The sequence below is a fragment of the Myxine glutinosa genome, chromosome 7, assembly GCF_964187855.1.
Source record: "Myxine glutinosa chromosome 7, kmMyxGlut1.1, whole genome shotgun sequence".
NCBI lineage: Eukaryota > Metazoa > Chordata > Myxini > Myxiniformes > Myxinidae > Myxine > Myxine glutinosa.
The window spans coordinates 49288806-49299978 of NC_136267.1; the positions used below are offsets into that span (position 1 = coordinate 49288806).

An 11173-nucleotide genomic window follows, 5' to 3' on the forward strand; every position below is an offset into this window, starting at 1 on the left:
TCTATTTATTTCCATAAATGCAGAACAAAAAACGGGATTTGATGCACACATATATTGTGTCTGTTAAATAGCAATCAATAGGATGATTTTGTAGAAAATCTCTGAATGCTAGTGAAATAAGTCATGCAACGTGACCCAGAAAGAAATGTATTTGTGACAACAAAATCATGAACACTTTCTGTTTTCTCTGGTTTTGACTCAGGGCACCATTGACAGTTTAATGATAACATCCCCTGAGATTTTAGGCAATGTCAATCAATTATTGACCTCTACAATTGTTGCCAAAACCAACTGCAATGTACTCGAGTAACCTCGCATGGGAACTGCATGATGCAATAAACCAATGAGAGACTGCTGAAAAATAAAATTATTGGCTATGTAAATATGATGCAAACTCTTTTGGTGAAGTTTATTTACCTCAGGGTCATGGAAGAGCTCTGACATAAATCACATACAGGACAAAGACTTTAAAAACACATTTTTGTACTTTTATATGAATTACAAGTACACTGATAGACAATGTGCGAATCGACACAGAAAATTGGATTTGAAATCTGAGATTCCAGCAAAATGAGTAATATGCTCATCTAGGAACTTCAGATGGACCAACAAAAAAAATCACCAATACAGATAATCCGTGATCATACCATCCTTCCTGCTGCAACAGGATAGTCAGCCTAAATACTTCAAGATGGCAGGATAAAAAGGGCATTTGATATACTTTTAAAAGTCAATGGAACTGCTGCATTAAAAACTAGAATGGCACTCTCCGACGTCACGACTTCGACCGATATGCCTCTGCCCACATTATTACATCATTATAATACTTGTACCAAGTTTGATTTAAATCCATTCAGCTGTTCTCAAGTTATCCCATTTTTATTTGACATGACCTCTGACCTTTGACCTCTAGATGCCATAATACAATCAGTTCATCTTTGCATCATATAAACTTGTACCAAATTTGTTCAAAATCCCATCACGTGTTCACAAGTTGGCACGGCAACATAATTTTTACATAGCATGACCTCTGACCTTTGACCTCTTGCCCCCAAAATCGAATAAGGTCATTTTCATCATTATACATACCTGTACCAAGTTTGACTTGGATCCCTTTAGCCGTTCTTAAGTTATCGCGGTAACAAAATAATTGTAACTTAACATGACCTCTGATCTTTGACCTCTTGACCCCAAAATCTAATCAGTACATCTTTGCATCATAATATATAATTATACGAAGTTTGGTGAAAATCCCCTGACTGGATCACAAGTTAGTGCAGTAACAGAATTTTTACCTGACCGAACATCTGACCTTTGACTTCTTGACCCCAAAATCAAATCAGTTCATCTTTGCATCATAATACATACTTGCACCAACTTTGGTCAGAATCCCCTCAATGGTTCGCAAGTTATCGTGGTAACAGGATTTTTACCTAACATGACCTCTGACCTTTGGCCCCGTGACCCCAAAATATAATCCGTTCATATTCACCTCATTATACATAACTGCAACAAGTTTGACTAAGATTCCTTCAGCCATTCTAAAGTTATTGTGGTAACGAAAACCTATCACGGACAGACAGTCGGACGGATGGACAGACAGACAGACGGACAACCGAAAAACATAATGCCTCCGGCAACTTTAGCGGGGGCGGCAAAAAAAGAATTAACAATCACATTGAAGCACGTGATTGCACATTGAGACAGAATGGTAATCTAACCCTCATGTAGTTATATTTCCCTGGTGTACTTCAAACTGTGCTCGTTCCAAAACCTGCGTTTCTATTTGCAAGTAAACGTATGCAGAGCTAGCACAGGCCGAAAGGACTTCACTGCACAATGTCTGAAGTTCATCCTCAAACATCAGCAAACAATAAATATTAGTTCCCCAACAATGAACTTCCACGCAATAGGAGGCCATTAGGTCCATCAAAGCCCACGCTATGATTTCCAACATATGGTTCTTTGTCCTTATCCGTCTTAACTGCTGAGCATCGATAAATGAATCAGCACATACTGTTGTTAAGGTCTTCGATGTAACTCGACTGGGATTTGAAGCACCCCCTCGCCCCCAGACTCAGAGCGGATGCTCTAACCATGACACCATCGAGTCTGGTTAATGCCATTCCGCAAGATATGACATGTAGTTCAATAACTCCATGCAATACAAAGGAAAATCCCAATGGTTTTCAACAGAGAAAATTACTGAGGTTGAAAAACTAATCCGAGCCAAAAACATCATGATACAAATAAAAATTCACTGGAAAAAATACTTTTTTATTGATACATCCATGTCTTCAAGCAGAAGGTGCACTGCAATCTTATCTCATCCCCATCCTTTCCCACAATCTTTTTAACCCCCCAATGACCGTGGCTAGCCCAACACTCTTACTTTCAGGTTGCTGTGTTTCCTCTCCTTCTCGCCCTCTTTTTCCTCTTCGTTTCCTTGCTAAAGTCACAGTTATATAAAGGGAGTGAATAAGAAGTTACAGTATGTTTTTACCAGCTCTGGCAAAGTCATCCTTGTTGTAGCTGAAATCTTTCAGGAAGCATATGCTCTTTGCTTGCATGTTGTATCTACGTGACGTTTCCAACAGCATGATCTGGGAGAAAGAAAACAAAGTTAGTCGAATGATAGACTAGGGGAAATGAAAGAATGAATGGATGCTATCTTTATAAAAAAAACTCTCTCCCTCACTCGCCCTGCACTGCCCTCTCTCCACCTCACCCCCAGGAATACCTTTGTCTTCGGCTTCCCCTTCGCTCCCACCTTTTGTTCATATGTGTGTTGTACCGTCCACCAAACAGTGATGACTCCATCTACATCTCGCTGTCTCATAATATGGACAAACTTCTATCTACCCATCCCAACTCTCTCTTCCTCATATGTGGTGATTTAAATTGTCATCATGCCAGCTGGCTGGGTGTGGGTACCTCTCTCACCAGCCATGGCTCCTCAGCAAAGGACTTCTGCGACTCACTGGGACTGACACAATCTGTCAATTTCCCGACCCGGATCTCAGTCAACGGAGCATCTTCTCTTCTGGACTTGGTTATGACTAACTTCCCTGAAAATGTCTGCTGCTCTTCTTCTGCTCCAATCGGCTGATCTGATCATGTGCTTGTTAAAGTGGACATCTCTCTGACCATTCTCAGAGAGCCTCCTCAGCGTCGACGAGTCTGGCATTTCACTCAGGCCAACTGGCACGGTCTTCAAGCAGCCATCAATCATCTGGACTGGTCTCCCATCTCTACCGCCTCTGACATCAACTCATCCTGGGAATTCTTCCAAAGTAAATTGCTCTCTCTCATGCACAGATTTATCCCATCTCATCTTCAGTTGTCATACCCTTCCTCCCGTCCATGGTACACGGAATCTTGTGGTGAGGCTGTTGCCCAGAAACAACTTGCTTTCGTCTCCTGGAAAGCAAATCCAACGGAAGGAAATCTCATTTCCTTTCACAAAGCCCGAAACAAGTGTGTGTCCACCCTCAGGAGAGCAAGGAAACAATATCTCTCCGTTCTCAAGACCGAACTCTCTTATCTGTCTCCCTCTTCCAAATCCTGGTGGCATCTGGTCAAATCTGTTTCTGGTGTTTGTTCCCCCTCCATCCCCTCCCTCACCTCAAATGGCTACACGGCTGACTCCGCATGTAAAAAAGTTGAATGCCTCAACTCTGCGTTTGCCTCTAAATCTTGTGTCCCAAACCCATCCCTCTCTGTACCCACCGTACCCAGTCGTACCCAGCTGCTCCTGGACTCTGTGTCCTTTCCTCCTGACAAGGTGGAAAAGTTTCTGTCAACCCTCGACTCTGATTCTGCAACTGGACCTGACGGCATCAGCCCACGGGTCCTAAAATCCTGTTCTTCCGCTCTTTCACTCCCTCTCTCTGTTCTCTTCACCCTCTCTTTTGCTCAAGGTCATCTGCCATCTGCTTGGAAATCAGCCACCATCACCGCTTTGCACAAAAAAGGTGCAACAACAGATCCTAGCAACTACAGACCAATCAGCCTTCTCCCAATTATCAGCAAAGTCATGGAATCCATCATTGCTTCAGATATGAAATCTTTCCTCTTCTCCAATGGCTTGATCTCTGATCATCAATTTGGTATCAGACCTGGTCACTCTACTCTGGACATGCTGCTTCTGCTTTCTCAACAATGGATGGAGGTCCTCAATGCCAAACAGGAAATTAGAGCTGTCTCCCTTGACATATCACGTGCCTTCGATACGGTCTGGCACCCCGCTCTGCTCACCAAACTCTCCTCCTTTGGTATCCATGGAAATTTCCATGCATGGCTGGCAGATTCCTCTCTAGTCGTAGTCAACGTGTGGCCCTGAATGGGTTTCTCTCATCTCCTCTTCCTGTTCAGGCTGGAGTTCCCCAAGGCAGTGTTCTGGGCCCTGTGCTTTTTCTGGTCTTCGTCAATGATCTCTCTGACTCTCTTGAAAATCCTCTCTATCTCTTTGCTGATGACTCTACTCTCTGTCGCTCCATTCCTCATCCCTCAGATTGGCAGTCTGCAGCCTCCCCACTCTCTGCAGACCTGGACAAAATCACAGACTGGGCAAACAAGTGGAACATGTCTTTCAATCCTGACAAATCTCACACTCTTACGATGTCTCTCCGAAAAGACCGACTGGACAACCCTCCCATCCACTTTCTGAATAATCCTCTCCAAGAAGTTCTGTCACTCAAGCTTTTGGGTCTCACTATCTGCCATGATCTTTCCTGGGAAAACCACATTTCAAATCTGGCCTCCAAAGCCAGTCACCGACTGGGCATGCTCCGTCGTGTGAAGTCCTTCCTTGGCACACCTGAGCTCCGCACCACATACAAGGCTTTCATCCGCAGCTCAATGGAATACTGCTCTCCCCTCTGGGCTGGTGCTCCTGCCTCACACCTAGCTCGTCTTCACGCTGTTGAAACCAAAGCGTTCAGAATCATTGGAATCTCCCGCGATGAAGCTAACTCCAAGGGCCTTTCACTCACCCACCGCAGGCAGGTTGGTGGTCTTTCTGTCTTCTCCCGACTCCTCTCTGGCCTTGCCCCCCCAGCTCTCTCTGGGCTCTGTCCCCCAAATATTCCTACAGGTCGCACAAGATCTGCCTGCAACCCTCTTATGGTTAAACTGCCAAAATCAAGACTCTCTGCTCACCTTCACTCCTTCATTCCTCTTTTCTCCCGCCTCTGGAACAAACTCCCTCACTCTCTTCAATCCCACTCCACCCTCCAGGTCTTTAAAACAGCTGTTCACCACCATCTCTTATCTTCCCCCATCCAAAACCTTGATCTTTTCTACGCCCGCTAATTTCACCCCAAATCCACGTTTTTTGAAATACCAACTTCTGTCCTGGAAGTCCTTGGTGTCCTTGTGTTTTATACTTCTCCCACCCCCCCCCCCCCCCACCCCCTTCCCATGCCTCCTTCCCCCAAGCCCTCTCCCTCCCACACATCTCCCTGCTCTCAAATGTTGTGTTTGTGTGCTTCCCCTTCTCTCCCCATCTTGTCTTCCACTCCCTATTTTTATATATTTTGTTTGTCTGGTTGGTTTGTTTGTGAAATAAATGTTATCTCTTTCACGAGCCTCGATTCAGTATTCAACAAAAAAAAAAAAGAAAAAAAAAAAAGAATGGATTAATGAATGATGGAATGAGGGAGTAACAAAATATATAAATTCCCTTTTTAAGGCCATTTTCCCTGCTAGAGTGGGGGTTAGCCTTGCAGACCCCGTTACAATCATCATGGTTCCCTTTTTGAGGCAATGTTTTTATGGCCGGATGCCCGAACTGACACCAACCCTTTCGTCGCCTCTTACGACACGCAGGCATACGGTACACCTATTCTAAACCGGGGCACACACCGGCACATTCATCCCAGCAAGTTGGTACTCAATTTGCCGATCTCAGAAGGATGACAGGCTGAGTCAACCCCCCTGGCGTTAATTCAACGATCGACCGGGATTCAAACTCAGCATCCTTGGATCCCAAGCCAGCACCCTAACCGATAAGCCAACACCAGGCTCAACTCTGAGGGAGTGAGAACATTTCTCACTTTACATACATATCCTTCCTGCATTTCTCACTCCCCTCACATTTTCTCACTCCCCTCACATTTTCTCACTCTCCTGTGAGGGAGTGAGAAAATGAAAGAGGCAAGCAGATAATGGGCAAGTGATAAGTGATGAAAAACAGACTAACACAACACACAACAACATGCATTTTAAGGCCATTTTCCCTGCTAGAGCGGGGGTTAGCCTTGCGGTCCACATGACAATCTTCTCCATTTTGCCCTATTTTCTGCATCTCTCCTTGTTAACCACCTTGCCCACATTACTTCTTCCACCATCTTTACCCAAGTGAAAAAAAATCCTAACAGATCCTAACCTATCTAACAAATCCTAACAGAAAAACAGACTAAGTTAACATAAAAAAGATAAATTAGATCAAGTGAAGTCAGATGATGATGTGAGCGGAAAATGGGAAAGAAACTAAATCAGGGAAGTAAAATAAGGTGATTGATGGGGGAATGAGTAAAATGTGACTCAGATGGAGGGAAAGATTTTACTTCGATGGTCGAAGCTTTCAGCAGAGCAATTTGATCCTCACGGTTCAACTGCAAAAACCCAGGCACCTGAGGGAGATCAAGTAGAGAATATGAATGAGGAGAAGAGTTACAAATAGAGGTGGGAAAAAGTGGGAAGTTCAGTAAGGTAGGGAGATCGAGATACCCCAAAATGACAGCTAACAATGGTTATGTGGATTTGAAAGGTTTACATCAACAATAGCGGTATTTGGAATCGTTTTTTTCCCACGCCTCTCCGACAAGGTCGTAGATGCAGGACATTAAAACAAGCTCCGACCGATAGGAGGGTGGAGAAAAAGGAAGAGGGCCTTTGGTCTTATGATATAATTTCAGTTGGTCGTGTCATTTGCACTGAAATTTGGGCTTGAAACGGTGAAACGTCAACTCAATTTTGTTCTGAAACTCTTCCCTTTTCTCCACCCTCCTCCAAGATTCTACTTTGCCCCTTCATTCCCAACCTTACTCTTCACCCATCCACTCCTCCACCCCCTCCTTCCTAACGCCCCTCCCCTTTTTGTGTGTAGTGCCAATGAGAAGGTTGTATGATACTGACCTGTTTCGCAAAATCGACAATCTCCTGCACAGAGATGATAGCAAGCTCAGTAAAATGTGCAAATCTCTGCTGCCTCGCCTCCCGATTTTGTGGGTCATGGTCCTGAGGCCAGGGCTGCGCCATGCGAGAGGAGAGGAAGGTGGAGCGGTATATGCGAGATATCGAGAGGCCGAAAAGAAAATACATAGTAAAATTGCATCATGGACAAACAAACTAAGTGAAAAAAGAAAAGGTGCACATTGTGTTGTGGTGTTCATCCGATTTGATTGTATTGTATGGATAAATGTCTTGTTAGCCACATTACCACTCCTGGCCAAGCCTCAAAAACAACAGGCTGATAAGGTATGTGCAAAATATATAAACAGGGGCGGAACTGGGTAAGAGCTCAATGACTGAACAGTGAACAAATACAGATAACTTAATTATGCCCAGTACATAGGTCAGGAAGCAACACCTGGTTTACAACTAATGCTTACTATGTTTCATTATTATTAAGGCTCCCCTATAAAGGAAAGCTTATTGCTGTTGAAGGGTTGGTTTCTACAATTAGCACCCCAAATTTTAATACAGTAGTTATCTATATTTCACACACATTATACATATTACAACATATACATATTACAACACACACACACATACACTACCGGTCAAAAGTTTTAGAACACCTCAATTTTTCCAGTTTTTGTTGAAATTTACGCAGTTTAATGTCTCAATGTACTCTGAAATTAAGCATAGAACAAATAAACAATTGGAGATAAAAAAGAAATCATAGAATCATTTTGTTTAACAAAATTTAATTTAAAATTTTGACTCGGCAAAGGAGCCACCTTTTGCAGAAATAACCGCCAAACACACTCGTGGCATTCTTTCTACAATGGAAATCAAATATTGTTCGGGAAGTTCTTCCCAACACTGTTACAGAAGTTCCCACAAATGTGTTGCATTTGTAGGTTGCTTTGCTTTCACCCTTCTGTCCAGTTCATGCCAAACCAGCTCGATGGGATTTAAGTATGGAGACTGTGCTGGCCATTCCATGATTTGAAGCCTGCGGTCTTGTTCTTTTCCTCGAAGGTAGTTTTGACATAGCCTGGAGGTGCGTTTAGGGTCATTATCTTGCTGTAGGGTGAACCCCTAACCAACTAGGCGTATACCAGAGGGTATTGCATGGCACTACAAAATGCTGTGGTTTCCCTTTTGGTCCAGGGTGCCAGTCACTCTGTGCAAGTCGCCGACTCTGGATCCAGGAAAAGAGCCCCAGACCATCACGCTTCCTCCTCCATGTTTGACAATTGGTGTCACACACTGAGGAACCATCCTTTCGCCTACTCGACGGTGTACAAAAACCCTGCGTGATGAACCAAAGATTTCAAATTTTGATTCATCGGTCCATAAGACCTTCTTCCAGTCTTCAGTCATCCACTGGCGGTGCTTCATGGCCCAGGCAAGCCTCTTTTTCTTATTTTGCCATCTTAGCAATGGCTTTCTTACTGCCACTCGACCTGTCAACCTGCAGCTCGAAGTCTTCTCTTCATAGTTGAAACTGAGACTTGCTTACTTCGACCAGTGTTAAGCTGTGCTTGAAGCTGTTGTCCTGTGAGGCGCCTATCACGCAAGCTGTTGACCTCAGAAACTTGTCTTCTGATTCTGTTGTGGCTTTGGGTCTGCCAGACCTCTTCCTGTCAGAGTTTCCTCCAGTTTCCAATATACTACTTCCTGCAGTGCAATATTGTCCAAATAATGCTTCAGAGGGTGCAATAACAGTCTGTTCCAATACTGCTTTTATACAGACAGGGGGTTTGTAATCAATTAATCAGCAGAGGTTGGGACACCTGTAGGAATTGTTTGCATCAACTTTCAAGGCTCGATTTACTTACATTGCTGCAGAACAGCTGTAAGTTATTAACCCATTACTTGTTCCCTGAAGAAGGCCTTTTTTTACAATATAACTGTGCAATTTACATTATTTTCCCGTTTTTGCTAACCTCAACTTTTTTTTTTTAACCTAGAGCAGTTTACTGCTTACCTTTGTACCATTTCAGATTATTCACTGGACATTAAACTGCGTAAATTTCAAATAAAAACTGGAAAAATTGAGGTGTTCTCAAACTTTTTGACCGGTCGTGTATGGAAATATATATATATATACATATATATATATATATATATATATATATATATATATATATATATATATATATACACATATATATATATATATATATATATATATATATATATATATATATATATACACATATATATACATACAGTATATATACAGTATATATATATACAGTATATATATATACAGTATATATATATACGGTATATATGTAACATATACAGTATATATAATATATATATACAGTATATATGTACATATACAGTATATATATATACAGTATATATATATATATATACGGTATATATATACAGTATATATATATATATATACATATATATATATATATATATATATATATACATATATATATATATATATATATATATATAAATATATATAATCGTTAGATTAAATAAGACGCGGACGTAGCTTCAGGACGTCGATCTTTAATTGTCGACAAGCTTTCGACCAACAAAGGTCTTCTTCTGAGTCAGCCCCAAGTTCAACGGAAGTTGTTCAACAAGAAGAAGAAGTTCAACCACTTCCGTTGAACTTGGGGCTGACTCAGAAGAAGACCTTTGTTGGTCGAAAGCTTGTCGACAATTAAAGATCGACGTCCTGAAGCTACGTCCGCGTCTTATTTAATCTAACGATTATTTATTCAATACAAATGAGACGCCCTGCTCGTACTTTGGAGTTTCTACTATTTCTTACAGTTATATATATATATATATATATATATATATATATATATATATATACATATATACATATATATATATATATATATATATATATACAGATATATATATATATATATATATATACATATATATATATATATATATACATATATATATATATACATATATATATATATATACATATATATATATATATATATACATATATATATATATATACATATATATATATATATATATACATATACATATATATATATATATATATATACATATATATATATATATATATACATATATATATATATATATATATACATATATATATATATATATATACATATATATATATATACATATATATATATATACATATATATATATATATATATATATATATATAAATATATATATATATATATATATATATATATATATATATATATATATATATATATATATATATATATATATACATACAGATATATATACAGATATATAGATATATATATATATATATATATATATACAGTATATATATATATACAGTGGAACCTTGACTTACGAGTTTAATTCGTTCCGTGACCGAGCTCGTAACTCAAATTGCTCGTATCTCAAATCAAATTTCCCCATTGAAATGCATTGAAATGCTATTAATCCGTTCCAGCCCGCCAAAAACCACACCAATTTTTTTTTAATATACAGTATATATAAAAATATCTCGCGCTTTATATTTCACCCGTATGCAGCATACAAGTTGGCAGGATGGCCTGGACTGGAGGTACGCACACTTGACTCTAAAGTCTAAACTGTCCAGCCTGGGTTTGAATCCCGACCCAGCTATAACCTGTCATGGGTGAATCACAGGCAGGGTGATTCATCAATGTGTGTACCGCTAAACTGGGCGCCCCGTTTGCGTCCCATTAGTTGTTGGATGTTAAGGATCTCACCGTGTTTTCCACAAAGAGAAGGCGAGCTATCGCCGGCATTCTGAACAAGTTGTGGCCTGGCATGCTCTTCTCCTCTGCCGTTATATACGTCCTCCTCGACACCTCGCTCATGTTTTTCGACGATTGCGTGTTTTATATCCAAGCACATCATCCTCTTCTTCTTCTCAGCACTGCACTTGCCACTCACTTTCTTAGGCCCCATGGTTAAAACTAAGAAATTTTCCGAAATAACCAAAATGCGAAAAAAAAAATGC

At 40.5% G+C, this 11173-nt stretch overlaps 1 protein-coding gene across 3 annotated transcripts in view; it reads right to left on the bottom strand.

The window, feature by feature from the left end:
• Window positions 1-11173, bottom strand: part of LOC137431212 (oxysterols receptor LXR-beta) — a 70440-nt gene that overhangs the window by 26014 nt on the left and 33253 nt on the right. For all 3 annotated transcript variants that reach the window (XM_078781684.1, XM_078781683.1, XM_078781686.1), the window contains 3 exons: window positions 7141-7254; window positions 6570-6635; window positions 2504-2603 (listed from right to left, as the gene is read on the bottom strand). In XM_078781684.1, the coding sequence (XP_078637810.1) occupies window positions 2504-2603; window positions 6570-6635; window positions 7141-7254 (280 nt within the window). The remainder of the gene's footprint in view (window positions 1-2503; window positions 2604-6569; window positions 6636-7140; window positions 7255-11173) is intronic.